The following is a 27,980-nucleotide window of genomic DNA, read 5'->3' as shown; positions in this document are numbered from 1 at the left end:
AGTTTCAGCTTCATGTCAATCCGTAATCCTAATAATGGAAAAAATAATGACGTAACTATTGCGACAGTCACATGATTTAAGAGTGTATGTACCTCTAAAAATGGAAATAAACGACAAACAATGCACATGTATAATGGAATTAGATTTATTAAAAACTATTGGAAATCCAAAAAACAATATAATTCATGAACAATAAACAGACTTGAAAACAAAAAAAAAAATTATGTTCATCGCTGTGGACTGATATACGTATAAAATAATTACAATCCTGATGTGGGATGTTTGAAAAAATGTTCTTGATGTTTTTCATCATCGACTGTGGAATGGACGTCAGTGTACTCAGGTAGACTCCAAGCTTTCTTATTGACAGAAACATTGGATGATATATTAAAGAGATACAGATTTTTAATATCAGAATTTTTGAATGCATTATATTCGATTCTTCTAATTTTGTTGTGTGACAAATGAAAGAAATCGCATTTAAGACCATCAAAGGTATCTTTTGGGATCATTGTTATTTGATTAAATTCCAAGTTTACAAATTTAAGATTATCCATTGATTTGAATGCCCCGGCTTGAATAGTACTTAGCTGTGTATTTTTTATCGTAAATTTTTCAAGTTGTGAAATGCAAGTCATTGAATTTTCTTGTAGCTCTTTAAGCGGACCCTTTGTATAACGAATGTCAGTCAACGAATATGGTATTTTGGATGAAAATTTATTTTGACAAATACCCACAGAACGATTCCCGACGATTTCAATAGTTTTTAAATTTGAAAGAGGTACTAATACTTGACTCAGGTATTGGATACTTTCTTCTACTTCGATTTTAAGAAATTTGAGAGATGATAAACTCTCAAATAATTGAGCTTGAAGTATAATTGGTCCAACGTCTAATTCCAAATTTTCTAATTCTGTCAAGCCTACAAATGATTCAGGATAAATCATAAATGCATTGTCTGTTTTATGAACTATTAACGTTTTCAGATATGTTCTGACATTTGAATCTTTGAATGCATTTCTACCAATTGATGATATTCTATATAGTCTAGTTATTTCAAGTTTCTTTATATCCGTTGAAATCAACGGCCACACGCCATAATAAAAAGCAGTAAAGTCATAACGATTTGTCATTAAATTCACCGATGTCAAAGTGTTGATTTTTTGGCAAATTGTAAATGGTACATCATTAAAACAATCTGTTTGGATAGTAGATACATCAACGTTCCATGCCACAGTATTTTTGACAATTGAGGGTCTGGATGCAATAACACGTCGAGCGCTCGAAAGTCAAGAAAATGCTATGTTGCTGTGGGTGGAAATTAAGAAAAATTAAAATTGAAAAATTAAAAAAAAAAAAATACAGTCGTCGATAAAATTAAAAAATACATGTTTTTCTCCAAATAAACTTTATGATAGTTTGTTTACGAGATAAAACGAAATTTTTTTGAAAAATACTTTTTAATCATATAACTCGAGACAACTTCTTTAAAAGTAATAAATCGACCTGAAATTTTCATTATATTGCTACCGATTGCAACAGTATAATAAAAAAATCATTTATTCATATTGTTTAATTTTTATATGATTATTCAATGTCGAGGAAAAATTCATTTGTCTAACTTTGAATGAAAAAGAGTCGGAGAAATTTAAAATTGAGTAACTTGTCAGTGGCAATATTGTTGAGCAGGTATAGAAGTTACAAATTTTCAGATATTTTAATAATTATTTACTAGTTATTAATTTAACAACAAATTGCGAGCTGCCGTTAGGCTATGTATGCGTGATCGTCAGCCCCTCTCTCGCGGAACGCGTATGTTGGCGCGTTTGTATATCCATATAAATACAAACAGTATACGCGCAATTTGTTGTTAAATTAATAACTCAGTAAATAATTAAAAAAAATATCTGAAAATTTGTAAAAAACTTCTTGATATACTGCTCAACAATATTGCCACTGACAAGTTACTCAATTTTTAAATTTCTCCGACTCTTTTTTCATTCAAAGTTAGACACATTGAATTCTTCCTTGACATGAAATAATCATATATTAAACAATATGAATAAATGAGTTTTTTTATTATACTGTTGCAATCGGTAGCTTATAATGAAGCTACAGTCAAAATTTCAGGTCGATTTATTACTTTTTAAAGAAGTTGTCTCGAGTTATATGATTAAAAAAAAGTATTTTTTTCAAAAAAAAAAATTTCGTTTTATTTTTACGTAAACTACATCATATAAAAAGTTTATTTGGAGAAAAACATGTATTTTTTAATTTTATCGACGACTGTATTTTTTTTTTTTTAATTTTTCAATTTTAATTTTTCTTAATTTCCACCCACAGCAACATAGCATTTTCTTGACTTTCGAGCGCTCGACGTGTTATTGCATCCAGACCCTCAATTTGATTGTTATTATATACATATAGTATTTGGGGTTCAACGTTAGCGAATGCAGAATTTTCAATGAATGATATTTTATTATTTGATAAATCCAAGTGTTTACATTTAACACCATAGAATGTATACTCGTTGATAAATATCAACTCATTGTAGCTCAAATCAAGAACAGATAATGTCTTATTTTCTAAAGCTTTGTTCTCAATCATATTGATTTTATTGTGACTTAGTATGAGTGAATTCAAATTTATCAATATCTTAAAAACATTTCTATCAATACGGATTATTTGATTCGATGATAAGTTCAACGATTTGATATTTCCAAGTCCGTTGAATGAGTTCGAGAACAATATTTTAAGTTTGCCATTGGTTTGGCCGAAATGTTCGAGTTTTTTCAAGCAAGATAATGCCATTGCTGGTAGATCCGTAAATGTGCTCTTTTCGTATTGAAGATTTCTCAATCCAAAATTGACAGAACTACATATCCCATCACAAATATCAATCGTATCATAATTGACAAGCAACAGATTTTTCAAGTTGACAAGATTTGAGAATGATTCACATAAGTATTTATGGGGATTAATCAATGGAATCTCGAGAGATGTCAATGATTCAAGATGATGAAAAACAGGCGAATTTAAATGAATTGGTTTGGTTTTAATTTTCAGAACTTCAAGGTTACGCAATCCTGCAAAAGACGACTTGCTCATACTTAATTCCTTTACTGTAGAATTGATTATCAAAGTTGAAATTGAGAGATTATTAAATACATTCTCTTCGATCAAGCGTATCTCGTTGTCTCTGATTTCAAGTGTTGGCGGTTGCCAATATCCAATAAAACTCGTGACTGAATTGAGGGTTTTATTCTGTGTTTTGCAAAGTTCAAAATAACCACTTTCACTTAAATAACATGAGTATGATTTTTTCAAGTGAAAGGATTCATCCCATTTTGTCAAATGTCGGCTATTATTATAGCTCTCAAAAATATCAAAATTTGTAAAATCGATATAGACCATTGTCGCAGTATAATGAATTCCCCATTTTAAATAATTTAAGTTGAATATTTGGTTTTTCATGAGAAAAATTTTATCAACACGTGAGTTATTAAATGCTCCATCGACAATAGCAACAATTCCACTTTGTGTCAAATCAATAACTTCACATCGAAAGTTTTGAAAAACTCCTCCCTCAATGATTTCTATTAAATTGTAACTCAAGTTTAGTAACATTAAATTATTGTTTGAAGATTTAAATGCACCATCATCGACTCTACTAATTGAATTATTACTCAAATCAATAATTTTCAAACTTTTAACATTGAACACATTTGAAGGTATGTGAGTTAATTTATCATTTGATCTTATTGAAACTGTTTCTAATTTTTCCAAGCCATTTAGTGAACCAGGTTCAAGAAACGTCAGATCACTATTAGTGATTGTAAGATTTCGAAGATTTCTCAAACATTCAAATGATTTATGAGTCAATGTTTTGAAAGAACCACCCGTATATTGAAGTTGAGATATGTTAACAGAAATATTTTTCCTCGTTGAATAACAAATATCTGTATTTTGATTATTCATAAGTTCCAATTTATCCAAATTTGAATGTTGATACAATACTTTATTAAGATGTCGTGCTGTGTCATTGGCTAATTGTATTTTCAGATATGTCAAATTGTTTAGTCCATAAAAACTATAAGGATCCAGCAGGACTGAGGCTGAATTAATCTCAAGTCTTTCAATATGTTGTAACCTTGAAAAGAAACTTGGTTCAATGTACAATAATTTATCAGCCAAATCAAGTTGGATCGTTTCAATTGATGAAAATGATATATTTTTGAATGCATCATTTATAAACGCGTTAGCTTTTTTATTTGTTATGTGGAGTTCACTTGGATACTTTTTAATGATTGAATCTTTATCATTGAAATTTGTCCAATTATTTGACTTACAAAAAATATCGCTTGCCGTACCAGGTTTTGTATGACACCGAGTTGTTTTTGAATTTACAAATGATAAATAAATCATTATCAACTTGGATATTATCAATAAACTTCTAATAGTATACATTGTAGATGAATACTCAAGAAACTGTAATTTAAATTTGTTATGCGCTTGTTTTTATATGAAGATGCAAGTAATCACATTCGGCAATAATTTATTATTTTTCTATATCTCGTGTCAGTCACTCTTGGCGTGATACCAATACTAATATTAAAAGTAAAACTTCCACCTGTCTTCTAATTACGTAATGAAATTATTTGAATAATTGCTGTTGAAATTTTCTTATCATTATTCTTAATTAACCCAATTTTTTTCATATCACTGATACAGTTTATAAAACCTTAAAAAATAATTCATGACACAGTTAATAAAATTATTTCGTTTTTTTACACAAAAATGTTAGCCTTCACAATTGTTCTCAATTTTGTGAGTCTGTAAAAAGCTAACAATTTACCTCATAAATAATTTCATGTTGTCTTTGTATTAACTGATAGGTATGCCAACGGCCAATGAAAATACTGTCACACATCGTATGAAAAAAAATAAAATAAAAAATATAAGCCATAGTAGAATAATTTTAATTTTTATCAACCGTTAATAAATGATATATTTGACTTGTTCTCGATAGGTTTAAAAACTTATGTATTTCAGTAATAGCCAAATAATTTGAAGTACTGGACCCCTGAAAAATACATGAAGGCAAATACGCAGCAAATAATGATGTAGATGTTTTCAGTATACCAGAGAAAAAATGACTGTAGTGTATAAGTTGTGTAGCCCCGACTGGAGTGAACGTTCACAATTTGGACTATGCCACAGCATCACTACCAAAATTTTAACTTTTCTTTCATTAAAAAGTATACTAAAAGTTCGTATAAGAAAAATTACTGTAGTAAAAGCTTACTGGGGTAAGGTTCTTCAATGACTTTAGCCATGATTTTTATTACAGCATTCCGGTGCCCCTCAAAGGGATATTATAGTTCCAAACCCTACATGGGAATGTAATCAACATGAGTAGGTTTGAGCCATGTCTTTTGGCAATGACTACGATACAGCATTCAATGTTTAAAAAAGCGAAATAAATTTAATAAGTCTCCCAGATACCCCTTATCATATTGTGTCAATATGAACATAATGGAATCACTGTTAATTTGCAAAAAAAATTTACGTAATTGAGATATAAAAATTTGTCATGCGATACATACGCAGAAGAATATATAAAAAATCTATGTCAATTCTCTTTAAGAACAAAGACCTTCAAATTTGTGTACACAGTAGTAGTTCAATTGTAAATATATTTACTATCGAAAATAATTTGCCAATAAATATTTGCCTACGTAAATATTAAAATATGACGAAATATATATGTTTAGACTGTATCCACAGTGTTTAATAAGGGTAGATCCGAGGGACCACTCATGCCCTGATTTAGTGACACCACGACAGCAAGGGTAGTCGAAATGTCGTTGAAATGGCTGTAACTATAGGGATGTGCGATACTTTTAAAAATATTCGGTATCGATAAATCGGATATTTTTTTTTTCAGATATCGCTTATCCGATATATCGGGTTGAAAAGTACTCGGTATATCGAATATCGAGTACTTTTAAAATAAAAAAAAAAAAAAGACCAATGTTTAATGTGTCTTTATTGTAGTGCTTTATCAAATGTTAATTTTTCATCAATATACAACATAATATGTATCAGGGGACTCGGCAGAGTCTCGTCTCAATTTTACCCCAGCGCGAGAGTTGTTCGTATATAATAGTTTTAAGTCAGCGGTCTGTGAAGTCACTATTTTTAATTTCTGTTTTATCTCCTTAATTAATGTTAGAAAAAAAAAAACTAAAAACTCTTGAATCATGACGAAGTGTTCTAATTTTTAGAAGTGAGGTTCTTGGTTTATAACCAAATAGGTCTTGGATTATAACAAAATGTTCTTGACTTTAGAAGTGAGCTTCTTGGTTTAAGACGTATTTGTTATAATCCAAAAAAAATATTGAACAAATAAAAAAAAAAAATTCTTGTACATAAATAAATTAAAGAGAAAAAAAAAATTATGTTAACAATCATTTGTTTGATTGTTTTGTGTTACTATTCAATCTTTATTGATCCAATTTTTTTGGTTTTTGTATCACAAAATTTTATCTGAGAATAGACTTGAATCCCTGACACTAAACGCTACCTAAATCTAACTATTCTAATTCCGACGCTTTACCGACTGCTGAATAAAAAAGAAAAAAAAAATTAGGCACTTTTTAATTTTTCTATATTTTTCCATTTTTTTATATGGCATTACTACGATATCCGTAGCGATAAAATGTTACAACTGAAATTAGAACGTCTTTTCGAAAGAAAAATAATGGCCGCGACAGAATTCCGATATCCCGAATACTTTTCGAAATATCGAGGGTCCAAGATATCGAATTTTTTTTTTTTGTTATTTTTTTTATAAATAAATGGTATATAAAAAAATTATCTTTAAGGACGATTTTTATAGTATTTTTTACGAGGAATAATATGGTCTAAACAGCGATATCGTATCTTTAATATTTTTCGAGATATTGAACTTTAAGGCAGTATGTAAATCCCAAAGTAGGATAATTCTTTGGGTTCAAAGAGGCACCCTTGTAACCATAGCCTAAAAAAATAATAAGTGCCCTCAATGTCTAAAATTTGTATACTTTACTGACGCGTCTTTAGAAGTATGAGTGAGGGCGCCTCGTATTTACACACACTAATACTACTTCATCAGATTTTCAATGGTTCGCCTGGTACTTTTTGACTGTTTTTGACCCTAAATTTTCGTCTTAAATAATTAATAACTTTTAAAATTCGTGGTAGAAATCGATGACTTTTTTTTATTATTTTTTGTAATTAAAAGAAGTATAAGCTGTAATAAAATAAAGGTTTTCTGTGAGAGCGTTTTTTCAATAGAAGTGAAAACGTGCGGATGCTTCCTATGCTTGTGTGTTAAAGTGTTAAATTGTTGTCAACTTTGACCCTAATTATCCCGGTCAAATCGTGGTAGAAAATTACAAAAAAAATTTGTTAAAATAGATCTTTATTTCATTAAAAAAATGGGCCTACTTTGATCAAAATCTGTGAGAGGGATTTTTTTTTCAATATTTTGACATACCGCCCTAAAGGTAAAAAATATCGAAATTTTTTACTAATTTTTTATTATTTTGCGATTTTTTACTATAAATAAATTTAAAAAAAAATAAATTTATTAATGATTTTAGTAGTATTTTTTACGAGGAAAACAATGGTGGAAATAGAAACTCAATATCTCTGATCGTTTTTGAAATATTTATTATTGAAAATTCAAAATATCGATATTATTTATAAAATAACGAGTTGTCACCAGAAAAAACTAGATTTCATAGTTATATTTGGACTTGGATAAAAAAAAAAAATGATTAGTTGCTACATTTTTTACGTAGCTACATCTTTTTCTTTAGCTAGATATTTTGCTTAGCTGAATATTTTACTTAGCTAAATATTTTATGTAGTCTCAATTATAGCTAAACACACAATATCTACATAATTCCACCAGCTTAAGTTTTATACTTAGGTAAATATTTTACTTAGCTAAATATTTTACTTAGCTACATCTTCTACTTAGCTACATATCTTTTCCTTAGCTACATCTTTTCCTTAGCTAGATATTTCACGTAGTCTCAATTATAGCCAAACACACAATACCTACATAATTCCACCAGCTTAATTTTTTTACTTAGCTAAATATTTTACTTAGCTACATATTTTACTTAGCTATAAATATTTTACTTAGATACATCTTTTACTTAGCTACATATCTTTTCCTCAGCTAAATATTCCACTTAGCTATCTATTTTACATAGTCTTAATTATAGCAATACCTACATAATTCCACCAGCTTAATTTTTCACTCAGCTAAATATTTTACTTTGTCTGAATTATAGCCAAATACACAATATCCACATAATTTTACCAGCTTAATCTTTTTCTTATCTGTCTCACTTAGCTCGTCATTTTTTTCACTAGAAAAAACTAGATTTTATAGTTATATATTTTATATAATAAGTTACACCCATAAATTATAGATATCGCCTCTTCCTTTTTATTTTCAATTTTTAATGTCTTCTCTCCAAATCGTTTTATTTACCGATGATTCCGATCGCCACTGTATCTCGTTAATAAACCAATGAAATAAAAAATAAATTTGCGTAAAAGCATTTTCCAATCGAAGACAATGACAACCACCCCTTGGTTTGTTTTTTTTTTTTTTCTCCAACCATTTGTTTGATTGTTTTGTGTTAACTATTCGAACTTTATTGGTTCAATTTTTTTTACGGAGGCTATAGGAGCCGAAAGGCTCAGCTGCAGTATTGGATTTATCCCGCCCCCCCAAAAAAACGTTTATAACTTTTTAACTAATTGTCGTAAAGACTTTGGATTTGGCTTAAAAGAAGCGGCTTTAGGAATTCTATCGCTCCTAATGAGAAAAAACATTATCTATTCGGCCATTTTTGTTTTTTCCAAAAAATAATATTTTTTTTTTAGGGAATGTTAATTTTCTATTGTTTTTGCTCTGCATCTGGACCCCCCCCCCCCTCACGAAAATGTTCCAAGTCCCTTAATCTAAATACGATAAATATGAAAAATATCATTAAATATAAAGGAAAATATAGAAAAATCACTGAATATAACGAAAAAAACGATATATATGGGAAAATATCTGTAAATATAAAGAAAAAAGCGCTGAATATAGAGAAAACTCCGATACTTATGGGAAAATATCATGGAAATATCATGGAAATATCAAGGAAAACTTACTGAATATAAAGAAAAATACGATAAATATAGAAAATATCAGTAAATATGAAGGAAAAATCACTGAATATGAAGAAAAATACGATATTGTAACCGATTTTCTGACCTGCGCGGCGAGAACTATCGGCCAAGGTTAGCAACGAGGATTTCTTACCATCCTCCTCAAAATCACCGGGGGGAGCCATGTTGGTTATCTCGGAAGCCAACAACCGTGGGAGTCACGAGAACTAATTCGGGAGCCTAACTCAGTCTTAGAAATGGTAGAGGGGCGCGGTCCACCTGATTGGATTATGAAATACGTAACCAAACCTGAGGGAACTATCGTGAACCAAGTATAGTGTATTACATACGCCTATATTACATTGCGACTATACTATAGTAAAATACCTACGTCACAAGTATCGTAGGTGTGGGAGCAAATAGTCTACATGTGAGATATGTATTTTGTATAGGGAACCATACAGCGATCCATCCGTGACCAGGTCTTACACATACGTTGCCATTGCAATAATAATATATCTCAATATTATTATTATTGTTATTATTTACAGCGATCCATTCGTGAACTCACACATACACATTTATGTGCGATGAATATAATAATAATTATTATTATAATAAGAGAACCATATAGAGTGATCATAAGTATTAGTCCATCATTGGAAATTCAGACAGAGTTTCACCAGGACTTAACGTCTGATACCTAGGGAGCCTTTACGAGAGATCCAAACGATGTCGAGAGAACCAGTAGTGAACCAAGAGAGCCAGTCAAGAGAAGAGAAGTGATCAGTTCGAGAGCCAGACAAGTTGTGTCGTCTCACGACGACGTTCAGTGCTTAGCTGCTGTGAGCTTTAACCCCACTCAGTAGCACTCTCCTACCTATCGCCCCCGGACATGCGCAGCACGCTTTCCTAGCCCGCAGTTCGATAGGTTTACGATCGGGCTTCGTACGCAGCCTTCGGTGAGTTCGTCTCTTCGACGGAGGAGTGGAGCCATCGCCGCGATAAGGTTTATGTGTCAAGACATCTTATAAACATCGAATAGGCGCCCCATTGATGTCATGTATAATAGTCTTGACCCTACACAGAGCCTTGCACTAGTGATCCTTTATTTATTAATAACCAACTCCCATTGGTTATTAATACGTAACGTTAACAAATAAATAATCCATGTCTATTCTGATGATTATTTATTTCGAGAACCCACGAAATAATAAATTTCGTTACAATATATATGGAAAAATATCAGTCAATATAAAGTAGAAAAAAATAAGAAAATATCGAAGAAAAACCAGTGAATATGAAGAAAACAACGATAAATATGGGAAAATATCAGGATCCTAAATGAAATTTTTCGCCTCTGAACTCTATCTAAGTCTCTGGCCAGTATTTAAATCCTCTCTATCACTCTCTAGCAATATCTGAAGAATCTCTCACTATGACAATTGAGAGAGACGAATCATCTCTGAACAAGAGATAGATACTTTAAAAAAAACAGCATCTCTGTTCCAGAGACGAATCGTCTCTGAACGAGAGATAGGTACTTTAAAAAAAAGTAGCATCTCTATTTCAGAGACAAATCATCTCTGTAATAGATTTCTCTCTCGTTCAGAGGCTTGAAAATTTTATCTTGGGGAAATATAAAGAAATAAACCGATAAATATGGAAAAATATCAGTAAATATAAAGAAAAAAGCGCTGAATATTAGTGATGCCGCGATACGATACGATACGATATGAGGCCTCGTATCGTTCGTATCGAATTTTTTAAGGGCCATATCGTCTCGTATCGTATCGTCAAGTGGTCATATCGTCTCCATATCGTATCGTATCGTCATATCGACGATATTGTATAAAAAAATTCAGTTTTTGTTGTACTTTCTCGAAATTTTATATATTTTTTTTCTTAGTACAGAACCGCCTGTATACCCAAGTGGAAAAAAAAATATATTTATTGGAAATATAAAATAAATTTATTTTATATCTTCTAAATCTTTTCTAAATTTTTTCTAAATTCAATTTTAGTAAGTCCAAAACTGTAAGTCCTTCAGATAATCAGATTTAATTTATATTTCCATTAAATATATTTTTTCTACTTGATTATTTTTTTTATGACTTTTACCATGTGTATACTTCGGCATCTGGATTTTTAAAAATGTTTTTAATGATGATCAATATATTTTTGAGGAAATACAAAGTTTTCAAAGAGTAGAATTGAGAAACTTCGGTGGAGTCTCAGGGTCAAGGCGTGCAAATTGGTTTTCCGGCAGGAAAGCCCATTAAAATATTTTCAAACAATGCTGTCTTATCTTTTTTTCATATATTTTTGTATACTGTAGTTGTGAATACCCTGCTGTTTAAACACGGTTTCTGTTTTTTTTTTTCCTTGAAAAATTATTTTGTCAACAAATAAAACTCTGAAATGTTGCAGATACAGATGATTTTTATTTTTTTTCTAACGGTTTTTTGGAGGTCATTTTCTTGAATAAACTCTCCCGTCAATGTCTCATTTTTTTTTTCTTTAACCTTTCGACATGAGTTATTGGGTTGTTTTACATTCAAGACCTCTTAATATTAATTTTTAAACTATTCTAGATTTATAAATTTTTTTTAAATTATAGGCGAAGTGTTGTTTTTTTAATGAAATGGTTTTTTTTTCTTTAAAAAAAGTGAAAAAAAATCCTCCGTTTAGTTCTTTGAATTTATTTTATTTAATAATTTAAATTTATAATTTTTAATGAAATTTTTTAAATATTATGAAAAAATTAATGTCATATCGTCGATATAGACTGTTCCGTCGGAAAGAGAGGTAAGTGAGAAGAGAGAGAGAAAGAAAAAGATAAAATTTATTTGAGAAAAAATAAGTTGAAAATGTAAAATAAAATAAAAAATAAAACATCCAACACATGGAGCTAGCGTGTCTAATCCTCTGACGGCACGAGCCGATGCCGACTAATCCCTCAAACTGACAACGTTTGCCATTAGAAAAATGTTGCAGTTTGAGGACAATGAGGATTAGGCCGCTGACCTCGAAGACCACCCAGTCTTTCGAGGAATACCATAGAATACATGTAAAAACATTTTGGAAGTTTTGTCGGGTCCAAGCGACGCTTGGTTATACAAGCGTCGTTTGGCCTTCTAGAATTTTCCAGAATTTTCCTTACTAAGGCCCAGAAGCAGGTTAGCGTCCTGGACTTTTTTTCTAGCGTCAGTTGCATTTGCAATCCCGTAGCCTACGGAACTCTCTCTTGTCACTTGCTCTTACAAAAAATCAACTTAAATAAATTCAAGTTAATAAATAAATTTAAACTAATTTGATAAACAAGTTAAATAACAATCTAAATTTTTAAATAATAATTTTAAATGATGATAATTAAAATTAAACGAAAACAAAGACAAAAAATTATTGTGTTGATTATTTAAATATATATCCTAAATTCAAGACCAGATATAAATCCCTTAACGGGCAATATATCCAACATGGACGATATATCGGATATATCGTCTTGACCATATCGTATCGTATCGAGTTTGACGATATGATATGAAACCCCATATCGTATCGGATATCGTCACCTCCATATCGTATCGTATCGTATCGTCATATCGTCATATCGCGGCATCACTACTGAATATAGAGAAAACTCTGATACTTATGGAAAAATATCATGGAAATATCAGTAAATTTCCTTTTTATTTTTATGTCACCAATGTTTGGTTATTATATGCTGTTTTTAATTTGAATGGAATGGATTCTGATTATTCTCCACATTATTATATCTTAGGTCACATATATTGTATTATTTTCTTCTTTTAAACTTGTCATTTCATTTTTATTTTTTTTTTGTGATTTATTTGATAACTTCTCTTAGATTTCTATTCGCATATTAAGAGGGGGTAACATAATTGAGGGTCCGGATGCAATAACCGGCCGCACGCTCGAAGCCCAAGAAAACACGACGTTGCTCTGGGTGAAAAATCAAACATGAAATATTGAAAAAAAAAAAATACCAGCATTTGTAAAATTAAAAATACATATTTTCCTTCAAATAAATTTTTTGTTATGATTATTAGTTAACGAGCTAAAAATTAAAAACAAATTTTTTTTTTTTGAAAAATATACTTTTTTTTCAATATATAACTTGTGATAACTTTCTTAAAACTGAATAAATCAACTTGAAAATTTGACAATAGCTTTATAATAATCTATCGATGCCAACAGCATTATCAAAAAAATTATTTATTCATATTGTTTATTTTTTTTTATTTATTGATTGATGTCCACGGAAAAATTCAATTTGTCTAACTTAAAACGATAAAAGAGTCGGAGAAATTTTAAAATTGATTAACTTGGCAGCGACAATATTGTGTAGTAGTATATCAAGAAGTTTTATCCAAATTTTCAGGTATTCCTATTAATTATTTACTGAGTTATTAATTTAACAACAAATTGCAAGCCGCCGTTAAAGCTATATATGCTTGATCGTTACCCCCTCTCTTGTAAACGTGCATGCTCGCGCGTTTGTATTTTCTTAAAAATACAAACGATTGACGCGCAATTTGTTGTTAAATTAATACTTTAGTAAACAATTGATAAAAATACCTGAAAGCTTGGATAAAACTTCTTGATATACTACTACGCAATATTTTCACTGACAACCCGAGTGGAAATTGAATCTAGCTTGGCCGGATCCTGATCTGAATCGGATCCAGTATGACTAAGGTAATCCGGATCCGGGTTTCTTGACCCTTTTCGGATCCGTTATGGCTAAGGCTAACCGGATCCGGCTTTTCTTACTCTTTCCTGATCCGAATCGGATCCAGATTGCCGGACTTTAATCGGACCTTATTTTTTTTTTCAAAGTTATCTCCGGGTTCAGTCAGGTTTGGCTAAGGCTAACCGGATCCGGCTTTCATTACTCTTTTCTGATTCGAATCGGATCCAGATTGCCGGACTTTAATCGGACCTTATTTTTTTTTTCAAAGTTATCTCCGGGTTCAGTCAGGTTTGGCTAAGGCTAACCGGATCCGGCTTTCCTTACTCTTTCCTGATCCGAATCGGATCCAGATTGCCGGACTTTAATTGAAGTTTGTTTTTTTTTTAAAGTTAACCTCCAGATTCGGTCAGGTTTGGCTAAGGTAAGCCGGATCCGGTTTCCCTGATTTGAAACGGATCCAACTTAGAAGTATTTAAAAAAACAATTAATTTCAGAATGTCATTTTATTTTTTGATAATAATAAATACATTGTTGCATATATATAGTATTAATCATATCAAGTTTTTCTATTGTAATTTTGGAATAACTTTCTACACTTGTGAAGGACTTTTGATTTCATAGATTCCATGTATGCCACCGTGGTCAATAGGATAGAGTTGCCGACTTTAAACAGAATAGCCCAGAGATCAATCCCCGCAAAATCCGGAATTTTAGTTTAGTTTAGGTTGAATTTTCTAACCTAAAAAAAAAAGATAGAGAATACTTCAAACTTCGCCATTTTGAACTTTTTTTAAATTTTTTTTTTTTTTTTTCGTATTCAACTTTCTGAACGCTACAACTTTTCTAATTATCAATTTTTAATTTGAACCATATTTTCTGAGGAAAATCCATCAACAGACAAAATTGGGCCGAAAAAAAAAATGATTTTATCGAAAAATTTTTCAAATAAAAAGTGTTAGTTTTGATGTAAGAAACATTTTGGTACAAAAAAAAACTACAGTATCGATTTAAAAAAACTATGTTTATACCTGAAACTCCGCCATTTTGAATTTTTTGATTTTTTTTTTGATTTTTTTAAGTCCTCCTCTAAACCCTACAACTTTTACTTAAATCATTTTCCAATTCATGCCATATTTTTCGAGAAAAATCCATTATCCAATTCAACATAGAAAATAGTGAAAAAATTTGGGACACAAATTTTTAAAATTATTATAATCACGTATTGCTGGTAAATGATTGATTTGCGCGAGGGAAAGGAGGGGGGAGGGGCTAGTCAAAACGTCATGGTTTGAGTTTCGGCAAATATGGTAACGACTAATTGGTTGAAATGTAATAAAAAAATTTTTAATTTATTGCAGGAAAATGAATGTCAAAAATAAGACAAACGGATTAAAATAGAAATACTGTAGTTACTAGAACTGTGTTGACCTAAAGAATAATAATAGACAAAAATGTGCAATTATGACTAAAATGGGTTTATTGACGCAGAGACAAATTAATTAGAGTAAAAAAAAAAAAATGAAAAATAAGAAAAAAAAAGCTGTATCAAAAGAGAAGCTTTATTTATTAACGATTACTAAATATCCGGAAAAAATCAGGAAAGGAAGTTGCTTACATGTTAATTTCGTTAGCTAAATTAATTCTTTATAAATTAACATGTGGCAACATCCTTTTCTTAGCTACCATTTTTCCTATGACTTTTTGGACGCACCGGAATTGGACGTAGGTAAATTCAGATTGAACCTCCTGCCCCCCCCCCCCCCGTGGTGGATGAACAATAGATATGAATTTGTTAAACAAAGAAATTATGAAGAGGCTGTTGCTATACCAGAACATTTACGTACACCTCGTGAGCCTGAAATAGATTATCCTGGAAACATACACAGTGTGGATGAAACTGATGTTTGAAATAAAAATTGTAAAAAATAAAAATTTGAGAAAATAAAAATTTAATTTATATTTAAAAAAAAAAAAAAAAAAGTCTTGGAATTTATTTCCATAGGTTAAGAATAGTATTATATATTTTTATTTTATATTTAAGTTTTGTTTTCAACCAAAAAAAAGATTTTAAGAAAAGTTCTATACACCATGTCTGAAACTGACCCAACTATGTAACTATAAAAACCTCTCACTCCCACGCATTGCTTTCTCCATAAGACGTTTTTCTATCCGAGTCCTTATGTTATTCCTTACTCCAGACGTTACCTATGCATTTTTACTACGCGCCCTTATTCATTCATCCTATACCATACAACCCCATGCATCCTATACTATATACATTCACACACATACCTCTCTCTCACTCCTATGCTATTTTATTTTTACCCCATGCATCCTATGCGGGCCCATGCACAACACACACGAGGGGGAAAGGAGGGGGAACCAAATTCCCGGAATTCGCCCAGAAGAGTCACCTTCTACTAATGTTCCATCACAGAAAATATGTTTCGATTCTGATAACATACGCAAATTACGAGTCGTCGAAAAGCCAATTATGTTAATCGTTGCGTCATTGGTCAGTAAAAAGTTTTCGTCTTCATTAGTACGCATAGGGAAACTGTCGATGGCTTTATGGAATTCTTTAATATTCGTTTTGGAAAGGTAGAGAGTCGCATATTTCTAATATTTCTTTTAATTAAGTCTATGTCATTACTATCTATTAATTGAGAAGGATTAGGTTTACGAAGTTCGGTGTGAATAAGCTTTGAGGGACGAACTGATATATTGTCGAGGGCTTTTTGTTTCAGGTCATTATACAGCTTTTGTCTATCAAGTTTTTGAGTACCGTCATTGTCGTGTGCGTCATGTATTGAATTTGAGGCCGTAATTCCGCCATCTTGGTCAACTCGAATAAAGGTTTTACAACGACTATTGACCGAACATACCGAACGCTCTTGACCCGTAACTAGCTTACTTGAAAATCTAAATTTAAAACCGTCAATAACAATTAACTTCTTACCTCTTTCACTTGTCATTATCTTGTGTTGAATCGACATTTTTACTGATTTTCTAAAAATACAAAAAATACTAAACACTAAAAGTACGTGTGTTTCGGCAAAGCTCTGGTGCTGAAGACGGAAAATGGCCCCTCAGCGCCAGAGCTTCGCAAATCCGCCATAATTATTAAAATACAGTTAATTAATATATAATTCATATTAATGTTAAGAGGAAATTATATATATATATATATAAATAAATAAAGTATTTTTTTTTCAAAGTTTTTTGCAATTTTTTTTTTTTGTTACTAAGTTTTTTTTTTGAAAAAATATCCTGTTTTTTTTTTTTTCAAAAAATATCCTAATTTTTTTTTTTTGAAAAAATATTCTGTTTTTTTTTTTTTTTTTTTGAAAAACTATTCTAAGTCCCTTATTTTACTTTTATTTGACTTGGCAAAATCAGCCAAAACGAGAGAGCTAAAACTGAATCTGCCGAAGAGCAGTAGAATGGCATAATCTAAGATAGGGCGTGACACTCGCCGCTGGGTGCCAAGAATCTGAATTTACCGATTGCCAATTCAAAATCAGCATGTGCATCTGATGGGCAAAAATTCAAGTCAAGTTTTTTACATTCTTCTACAAAGTATTTAAAAGCAAGTTCATACGATTCCTGAGTTTTATTTGGTAACAAAAAAAAGCTAATGGAATATAAATATTATTATGAAGGCCATGGATCGTGAACAATTGTAAAAAAAGTTTCGGACAACTATAGAATGTTCCATCACAGAAAATATGTTTCGATTCTGATAACATACGCAAATTACGAGTCGTCGAAAAGCCAATTATGTTAATCGTTGCGTCATTGGTCAGTAAAAAGTTTTCGTCTTCATTAGTACGCATAGGGAAACTATCGATGGCTTTATGGAATTCTTTAATATTCGTTTTGGAAAGGTAGAGAGTCGCATATTTCTAATATTTCTTTTAATTAAGTCTATGTCATTACTATCTATTAATTGAGAAGGATTAGGTTTACGAAGTTCGGTGTGAATAAGCTTTGAGGGACGAACTGATATATTGTCGAGGGCTTTTTGTTTCAGGTCATTATACAGTTTTTGTCTATCAAGTTTTTGAGTACCGTCATTGTCGTGTGCGTCATGTATTAAATTTGAGGCCGTAATTCCGCCATCTTGGTCAACTCGAATAAAGGTTTTACAACGACTATTGACCGAACATACCGAACGCTCTTGACCCGTAACTAGCTTACTTGAAAATCTAAATTTAAAACCGTCAATAACAATTAACTTCTTACCTCTTGCACTTGTCATTATCTTGTGTTGAATTGACATTTTGACTGATTTTCTAAAAATACAAAAAATACTAAACACTAAAAGTACGTGTGTTTCGGCAAAGCTCTGGCGCTGAAGACGGAAAATGGCCCCTCAGCGCCAGAGCTTCGCAAATCCGCCATAATTATTAAAATACAGTTAATTAATATATAATTCATATTAATGTTAAGAGGAAATTATATATATATATATATAAATAAATAAAGTATTTTTTTTTCAAAGTTTTCTGCAATTTTTTTTTTTTTGTTACTAAGTTTTTTTTTTGAAAAAATATCCTGTTTTTTTTTTTTTAAAAAATATCCTAATTTTTTTTTTTTGAAAAAATATTCTGTTTTTTTTTTAAAATATTCTAAGTCCCTTATTTTACTTTTATTTGACTTGGCAAAACTAGCCAAAACGAGAGAGCTAAAACTGAATCTGCCGAAGAGCAGTAGAATGGCATAATCTAAGATAGGGCGTGACACTCGCCGCTGGGTGCCAAGAATCCGAATTTACCGATTGCCATAATTTGAAATTAGTTAATATTTTTTATTTTCCCGAGCTAAAAAATCTCAGTCTTAAAAATGTCGAAGTCTTAAAACAGTCTTTATTTGTCCAACTAGGAAGACTTTGGAAGACTTCCAATTTAAGACCTCAGGCTTACGAAGTCTTCCATTGAAAGATTTCGTAAGCCTGAGGTCTTTCAGAGGAAGTCTTCCATTTCAAGACCGTAGGCTTCCGAAGTCTTCCATTTTTTTATTTTTTTTTTATTTTGAGCCGTAAAAAAAGCAAAAAATAAAAACCTACGAAGGAACGATCATAGGTCTCTCGTGTGAAAGTCGGATAGGCTGACTACTCAGCCATTTGTTCAATTGATATTCATAGAGATTATTTACCTTATAAACTTTTGACTTCTAATTTTTGTTATTTGAATCAATTTTATATTATAAATATCTGAATAAATATTTAAAGTAAAATTTAATTTAGATCTATTAAAATTAGAAGAACTTGATTTTTTTTTCTTAAAAAAAATATATAAATTTTAAAAAATTATGTAATAAAATGAATTAGGTGATAAGAGCAATATGTTAATACGAATTAGCGAGATATAGTCGTTTTTATAGATATAAATTAATTAGAAACTTGATAACTTTATATCGGGTAGTTTGAAATTTTTCTAAGTTCCTTAATTTTTGTTAAAATAAATTTACAAGTCTTTAATTTCAAGACCGCAGGCTTTCGAAGTCGTTTTTCTTTAAAATTTATTTTATTTTAATTTAATTTGAGGGTGGACCCGAAAATAAATCCCGCTGTGATATGAAAAATTTTTAGAAAACCTGGAGGCTTCCAAAAACTACGGCAGCTTTGGAAATTATCAAAAAAAATTGTAATTTTATGTGAAAGACTTCGGAAGACTAATAAAGCGCGTTTTAAGACTTGGAAGACAGTTTAAGTTCATTCAAGGCATTAATTATTGCTTCAGTATTTTGATAAACGCCATGAGGTAAAAATATCGTAATACCCCCCGACTGTGTTACATCAACACCTATACAACCTTCTTGAAGGTAGACATGTAAAAAACCGATAGGTATATTTATATCACAGAGACCAACAACCCACTCGCCCTCCAAATTGATTTCACGTGGTAGTTGTATACTAAATTCTGATGCATTATTATTAGGATAAAATTCAGTACTTTTGTTACTAACAAGTGTGAGGTAAAAATTTCTGTCATTATTCATTGTAGATTACTTGCAGGAATCCAGCTATCAAATTTCGATGGCCAATCCAGCCAGTGTACAAAATATTCTTTTCGCTTGCCTTTACCACGTGTTTTTAGAATTTAGAATAGAAGGACGTCGGAGGTAACTTGATGAAACTTAGAAAAAATAAGGAGCCTCGTGGTCTAGTGGTCAAGGCGTTTGCCCGGAAAGCAAAAGACCCGGGTTCGATTCCCGGCGGGGGAACTTCGATATTTTTTCTAAGTTTCTGGTTTTTTTCAAAAAAATGAATTGACGCATAGAAGGACGTCGGAGGTAACTTGATGAAACTTAGAAAAAATAAGAAGCCTCGTGGTCTAGTGGTCAAGGCGTTTGCCCGGAAAGCAAAAGACCCGGGTTCGATTCCCGGCGGGGGAACTTCGATATTTTTTCTAAGTTTCTGGTTTTTTTTTTTTTTCAAAAAAATGAATTGACGCATAGAAGGACGTCGGAGGTAACTTGATGAAACTTAGAAAAAATAAGAAGCCTCGTGGTCTAGTGGTCAAGGCGTTTGCCCGGAAAGCAAAAGACCCGGGTTCGATTCCCGGCGGGGGAACTTCGATATTTTTTCTAAGTTTCTGGTTTTTTTTTCATTTAATAATTTTAATTTTAATTTAATAATTTTCTTTTTAGATGCCCAACTTATTTTTGAAATTAATTGTCTCAAAATTTTCTTATATTTTTTTAGCTTCCTTTTTTCCTTATCTTTTATTGGTAAAACCCCTTTCAAATAATTCAAAATGATTTCACAAATACAATGAATAAATTTAGAATCACTGTGTTGAAGTATTGCTCGACGCTGTTTTGGATTAGCATGAACAAGTGATGTTAATAATATTGTATTTTTCCGATCAAATGGTATTCTCAAAGGCACCCGCTTTGGTGTGTTGTCAGACATTATAGATGTACAACTGGTAAATTTAAAGATGGATCACTATTATTTATATCACGTACTTGTTTTGGGACATACACATAATTTACAGGGTCACTAGGAAAAATACATGTTCTAATACGAATGTTTTCAGGTGTTGACTGATTCAAATCAATTAATAAGTAACCATGTGGCGCTGATGTAGCATCTAAATAAGCTTCTTGAATAAATTTTGTATTCAATGGGGATATTTGTCTAGCAAGATGAGAAATTTGAGCTTTGTCACGAGGATTTTTGAAAACAACAATATAATTTGTATTCAAAGAAATTTCCCTATAAAATTTTCCCCCATGGAATAAATTTTGTGATAATAATAATACACTTAAATTACGGTGATGTGAACCCTTGGTAAATATATCTAATACAGATGAACCACTACTACTTTCACGCATTAAATCATCCATTATGATTAACTTTTTTTTTTTAATATCATTAAAATCTTTCATGTCTGGTAACCCTTCTTGAAATTCAACATTTTTATATTCAGTATACACAGGTTGCCATTCGGCGTCATATAGAATAATACGGTCAAATTCAGTATCACATAATCCCGATAATTCTTTTAAGAAACGTTTAGTCCAAACACTTTTACCAGCCCCTGACGGTCCTGAAATAATAATTTTAAATGGATGTGTCATTTGCCAAGCCATGATGATAACTGAAAAAAAATTTGGTGTGGGTGTATATTCAATAAAAACATTAAGCAATTCATTTTTATTCAAGATTTATTCATATAACATATTTAGCACGTTTATTTACAGTATTATTACATGTATCAGTCGTTAAGTCCCTAGGTCTTTTTTTACTGGTATTATACAGGCTAGTATTATACTCAGTAGTTAAGCCCCCATGTCTTTTTTTACCGCTATTATACATAGTATTATAACCATACGGTAATGTATTATTCATGTTACCCGTAAATTTCCGTTTCGGTCCGGTAACACGTACAATTTTCGATTCTGATATTGTATGTACATCATGTTCTTTAGTTCTACGTATTGAGTCACAAGTTACAATAATTTTGTCGTTTTCACCATCAGTTAAAGTCTTAATACTATCATAATTGACTAATTTTTAAGCATTAACGTCAAGGCGCACACCTTTTAATTTACATACTTTACTTATTGTACCATCAGGTTTTTCAGCAATATAACTATAAAATTTAGGGCCCCCAGAAATAAAAGTTTTTATGTAACCACCATCAAGCTCATCAGTGAGATCACCTAAATAATTACCTAATGGCAGTTTATCATTTTCATTCTCAGAAATAAAAACTATAGAGTCAGTATCAACATACAATACTCGTGACTGAACTTTATCAAGATATTTGTATAATTCTAAGCGCGCATGCGCAGTCGTGAATGCGTCTAGAACTGGATTAGTTGAGCTATCAGTTCTATCACAACTTTCAACATATTTCCAATTGACAAATAGTGTATCATCATCGATAATAGTTATGCAAGAAACTTTAATATTGGCGATTTTAATAATTTTATTAAAATCTTGAATATTTTGAATAATACTGTACATATCCGAAATATTATCCATTGCTAGCCTACCCCAAAGCGAATTCAAGTTATTTTTACTAACTTGACGTAAACCAGGATTTTTTTCAATTTTCGTAGGATCTAAATCAATTCCCTCTACTTTACTATAATTATCTATGTATGCTTGTTTTGATGCGTCATCAACGCACTCTACAGGCCAACCACTAGCCTCTTGTTTTATTTTTAAAAATTTATTTATATAACCTGTAAATAGACCACCAGTTCTAGTTTTCGGGTCATATTGAGTTGTTTTATCCCAATGCCATATTTCTTTTTATTTGCCCTTTCTCCCGCTACCCTCCAGATACCAATGAGTACTCGTTCTGATTCATTATGTACAATTTTCAATGTACATTTGTACATCTGGCAAACCGGTGGCAAAACTCGACATTTAATTAATCCTATCACCTTACTTATGTTATTATCTGGACAAAGCTCACGTATATCATCCAGAACAAAAACTTTAGGGTGACCTAGCGGGTAAATATTTTTCTTCAAGACACTAGGATAAAGTGATGTGACGTCCACGTAGTATATCTTTTGAGAACCAGTAACAGTATGTGAGACACAAAAATTTTCAGTTCGCCCACCAAATAAAGCATCACGAGGCAATATTGCTTCTTTATAAAAATTATTATCAATTGTTTTCAAGAAATTCTTCAAATCTACGTTGTTTTGACACATTTTTTTAAAATCACATTCCCAAATAATAATCAATTCATAACCTTCTTTTTTAAAATATGCATTTATGTACTCAGTATTCTCACGCCTCGTTCTAAGCGTTGTATTATCCCCTAAATCTGCATCCACATCTTTGATCAATTCAAAACAATCACAACCATGATAGTAACAACCTAAAAAAGAGTATATGGTTTTGCCATCTTCTGAAATGCCATCGACCAGATAGGGTCCTACTCTACGCTCACGCCCTCTACCAGCATGAATTATTTTAATCCCTTGAGAATGTTCAAGCCATAGTAGCCATTGTATAGCTATGGTAGATTGCATGTCACCTAACCTATATCCATTCTTGGGAATCAGTGCTACCTCATTCTCTTTTAAATAATTTCTACGATAAATTAATAAACTAGTCGATGCAGCAGTTAAGGCTTCGGTGAATGGGCAAACATTCCCTACTTGCATCATTAATTTTCTATATGTAATACACGCCTTCTTAAGTAATTCTACATCAGATTTACAATAAATTGCCATTTCTTGTTTAAAATCAAATGGTGGACCTTGAAGTCGTTCATTATACCATTTATCAAATTCTTGTTGTTTTTCAATAGTCAGCGCGCGCACACCAAAGTCTTCTTTAGGCGGTAAAGGACCAATATAATTTTGATTTTCTGGTTTATTAAAAAAGAGAGGAAAAAAACCCTTAGTCAATTCTTTGATTCCAAAAGCTTTTGGTAGAGCACTTAATGGCATGAAAAAATAATTCAGCGAGTCTATAAATTTGACATTATCGAAAGATATTAATGTAAGTCTAGTTCCTTTAACAATTGTTTGAATATTTGTTATAGGCACTCTTTTAATTATTTCACGTAAGACAAATTGAGCATCATAGCCCCCGCCATTATGTGCTATACAAATTAATTTTGAGTATCTTGATTTTGACTTTAGAACTAAATCAACAAATTTTTCCATGGCATCATCACCCTGATGTGTAAATTCGTGCGTCTCACTACAATGACAATTTTCTGTACCGTCTGACTCCGAACAAATTTCACAAACTATTTGCGCACAAAAATAATTGACGATATGCATTTTTAATTGTTTATTATTTTTATATGATCTCAGCTCAGACCGTGTTTCAAAATCAAAAAATAAAAATCCGTTAACTTTTTTTTCTTTACGGGCACTCTGCTTTATCGGCCGTGGCTTCATATAACACAGATGGTTTGGTTGTTTATGGTCTTGTTAGGGCGCACAATAATAATAACCACACAAATGTTCACTGTCACGGACGTAGACTTTACGACAAATATTACATTTTTTAATTCGATTACAAACTGAAAAATTTTTTGAATACGAGTCTGGTTGTAAATGTTTTTCATAACACTGTTCACTATAAAATACTCGATTACATATCAAACATTTTTTAAAATCATCATCATTACTGTTATTGATTTTACATGCCGGGAAATTTAAGCACTTGTCACATTTTGTCCAACATTGTTTATGATATTCATTTTTTGTAAACCCCATACGACACCAATCACACCAGAATTTTATATTTGTAGCCATAAATACATGCATATATTTTATAGGTGCGAAATGTTTGTCATCAGGATAATACACAATATTCAAAATTTTCATATTTTCACGTGAAACACCACGATTGAGTGAAGTTTTTTTACCATCAAAAAAAATTGTATGACTATCATTAATATCGAAATTCCAGATAACTAATGCGGCAGATTCAGTAACTAAATAATTTTGAAATAAAATTATTTCATTGATCCCACAGCCACACACTAATGTTAGCTTTTTGACAAAGTTCGAGACCCAGCTTTTTACCAGCAACTATAGTTCTTTTCTTTTTTTTTATTGATAAACACGTTACAATAGAACGTGGCAAACATAAATATAGATTATCGTGGTTCAGTTCCAGAGCACCACGAGCCTTTTGTATCACTTGGTGTGGGACACTACCACCAGTCGTTGATTTTAATACAACCAAGTCAATAGTAAATAGATCGTTGGCTTGCACTGGATCATTACTTTGACAAATGCTACTTACAATCTCCCATGAACGTTCAAATGTAAAATTATTGGCGGGTGTCAAGTGAGTATGTGCCTCAGAGTTCATAGAAGGGGTTTTGAAACTGAGAATAACTCGATCACGCGCATCATTTGAATAATTTCTGATCAGCTTGTATACTTCTGCAAATGCTTCTTCAATCCATGTTTCAACTACAGTATTTTTCGGTATTTCTTTCACTTTAAAATTTATTAAATGTTTATTTAAATTATATTTTGCCACAAATGTCTGTGTTTCATCAACAATATCTATACGCTGAAAATTATTATCACTACCACCACCTGTTTGTAAAATTTCACTTAAATGATGTTGTTGTAATGGCGATTGCATGATTTGATTTATTATATCCATATCGATAAAATTATCGTCAGCAGCATCCAAAAGAGGTTGTTGTTGTAAAACTTCAGATTCTTGTGGTACACGTAAATGCTGATCCAAATGCTCTTGTTGTAACCGTGGATCTATAATATTGTTCGTTAAACTACCATCGAGTAGACTATCAATAAAAAACTCACACTCTGCACTGTTATCAACTCCAACATCATCATCTAAAACACGCTCCATTTTTTAGCAACAACTTGAAAAAAAAATCTTCACACTACAGTGGTCACCGCAAAACTGATTTTTTTTTTTCTAAATTCACCTGTTTCGTAAAATATTTTACCCGTCAAAATTGAAAATTTTTCTGGCCCTCTAGTGTGAAAAAAATATAACAAAAGAAATAACGATTTTTTTTTTTTTTTTCTAAACAAAATTATATTTGATAGCTGTAAAAAGAAAACAAAAAATATGATGGGTAACCTGAAAAGTTTTTAACAATAACAAATATATCTGTAAAAAGAAGACAAAAGGAAAAAGGTATACAAAATTTTTATTTATTTATTTATTTATTAATTTTTTTTTTTTTTGCGATACAATAATACCTGTAAAAAAAGACATACAAACAATTTATTTATTTATTTATTTTTTTATTATTATTATTATTATTATCTATTAATTGGGCACAGCCTTCACAATGACCAAATTCATTTACAATTGGTTTTCCACAGCAGAGATCACATTTAGTTTTGTTTAGTGATTCTTCGAGCTCACGGATTTGGTTTTGTAAACATTTTATTTTATCATCTACAAGTTGTTGTCGTTTTTCAAAAATTGGATTGGGTATTGGTGATGGTTGTGGGATATGTGGTTGTTCACCCATCTGCCATTTTTCATGACAGCCTTTACAAAATTGGTGGTATGGTGTGGCTGCTTTATTTGGGCATTGATACCCCTCACAGTCAACGCAAAAATCAGAAGTATCTACAGGATCATTTTTAAGTTTCTCGACACGGGGCTTTGAAGACCCTGCTTCAGCCCGATATTTATTTTTTTTATCATACTCCTCAGCAACATTATTTTCGTTCATAATCGGGGGTGCTCCCGATGACGATGATGACGACCCCGATGACGATGATGACGACCCCGATGACGATGATGATGATGACCCCGATGACGATGATGATGACGAAGACGTTGACGATTGGCTCAATATAACCACGTCATCTACCATTCAAAAAATATATATGATTAATATTATTATCATTTTTTTTTTTTTATATTTTAATATTTTATTTATTTATTTATAAAATATTTACCTTCATCATCTACGGTTATTATTTTTTTGCCGTGTTTCCCGGATCGAATAGGTAATACTGGATCCTCTTTTTCAGTATTGTCATCTTTACTGTGTTCTGTAATAAAAAATATATTTTATTATTATTATTATTATTACCATAAAATTTTTTCTATTTATTTATTTTATAAAATATTTACCTTTTTGTTTTTTAGAATTCATTGTAATTCGTTTAGTTGGTGGTAATATTTTCACCGACGTAATTGCAGGTTTTTTAATTTCTGAATACGTTATTTCTTTAAGTCCATTTTCTTCAAGAGCACTTTGTTCTAGATCTGTAACATAAAATTATTATTATCATTATTATTATTTTATAACATTCTATAACGCGTAAAAATATTATGAACAAAAAATATTTCACCTGCAAAAAACTTAGCCAACTCCTCATCAACTGGTTCATTTTCTTGTATCTCCAACTGTGTAATGGCAAACAGTTCCGCCGCTGTTGGATATTTTCGGGCTGTGTTAGCCATGTCATTTTTTTTTTCAACAGGTACATTTTCCCGTTCAGTCTCATCAACCGGGATTTCATTGTTTATCACAATTTCGTCAACGGGCATTTCAATGTCTATAAAAAGTATTGAAAAATTATTTATGGAAAATTTATTTGTTGAAAAAAGTATTAAAAATTTTTTTTTTATTGAAAATTTATTTGTTGAAAAAAAAGTATTGAAAATTTATTTATGGAAAATTTATTTGTTGAAAAAAAAGTATTAAAAAAAATTTTTTTATTGAAAATTTATTTGTTGAAAAAAAGTATTGAAAATTTTTTTTTTTATTGAAAATTTATTTTATTTATTAGTTAAGAAAAAAGTATCATTGAAAATTTATTTACCTAAAAAAAGTATCACATCCTCATCAGCCTTCTCAAAATCCTTCACCACATCTTCACACTGTATAGAACTTTTTTTATGTGTAACACTTTTTTCACTTTTATCATGAACTCGTTGTATAATCTTTTTGAACTGTATTTCTAACTCTGGATATTTTTCTATATCTTCTATATCTGTCGGGTTACCGAGTAATTTATATCGAATAAAATCATGGAGTTCCCTATCTTTTTTAGGAAATTTTTTAAAAAATCCCGGGATCCAATCACCGCG

General features: G+C 31.0%; 1 protein-coding gene across 1 annotated transcript; it reads right to left on the bottom strand.

The window, feature by feature from the left end:
- Nucleotides 1-260: 260 nt before the first annotated feature.
- LOC122850938 (leucine-rich repeat-containing protein let-4-like) lies at nucleotides 261-21,538 on the bottom strand. The gene is made up of 3 exons (XM_044149985.1): nucleotides 21,220-21,538; nucleotides 3,291-4,046; nucleotides 261-970 (listed from the first exon to the last, which is right to left on the bottom strand). Exons 1-3 carry the CDS (start codon nucleotides 21,536-21,538, stop codon nucleotides 261-263), a joined length of 1,785 nt encoding a protein of 594 aa, XP_044005920.1.
- Nucleotides 21,539-27,980: the final 6,442 nt, after the last annotated feature.

Source organism: Aphidius gifuensis, linkage group LG3 (genome assembly GCF_014905175.1).
Source record: "Aphidius gifuensis isolate YNYX2018 linkage group LG3, ASM1490517v1, whole genome shotgun sequence".
Lineage (NCBI taxonomy): Eukaryota > Metazoa > Arthropoda > Insecta > Hymenoptera > Braconidae > Aphidius > Aphidius gifuensis.
Note: the sequence above shows the minus strand (reverse complement) of the source record. Positions and strands in the feature narration are given on the sequence as shown.

What these genes read in the sequence shown, in the direction of transcription:
- LOC122850938 (XM_044149985.1), bottom strand. Translation starts at nt 21,538, where the DNA reads ATGGCTTGGCAAATGACACATCCATTTAAAATTATTATTTCAGGACCG. An exon ending in TACCAAGGGTTCACATCACC is followed by an intron (nt 4,047 to 21,219) that starts GTAATTTAAGTG and finishes AAATACAATTAG; the next exon opens with CCAATGACACAGCACGACAT. An exon ending in ATGTTATTTAAGTGAAAGTG is followed by an intron (nt 971 to 3,290) that starts GTTATTTTGAAC and finishes AAACGTTAATAG; the next exon opens with TTCATAAAACAGACAATGCA.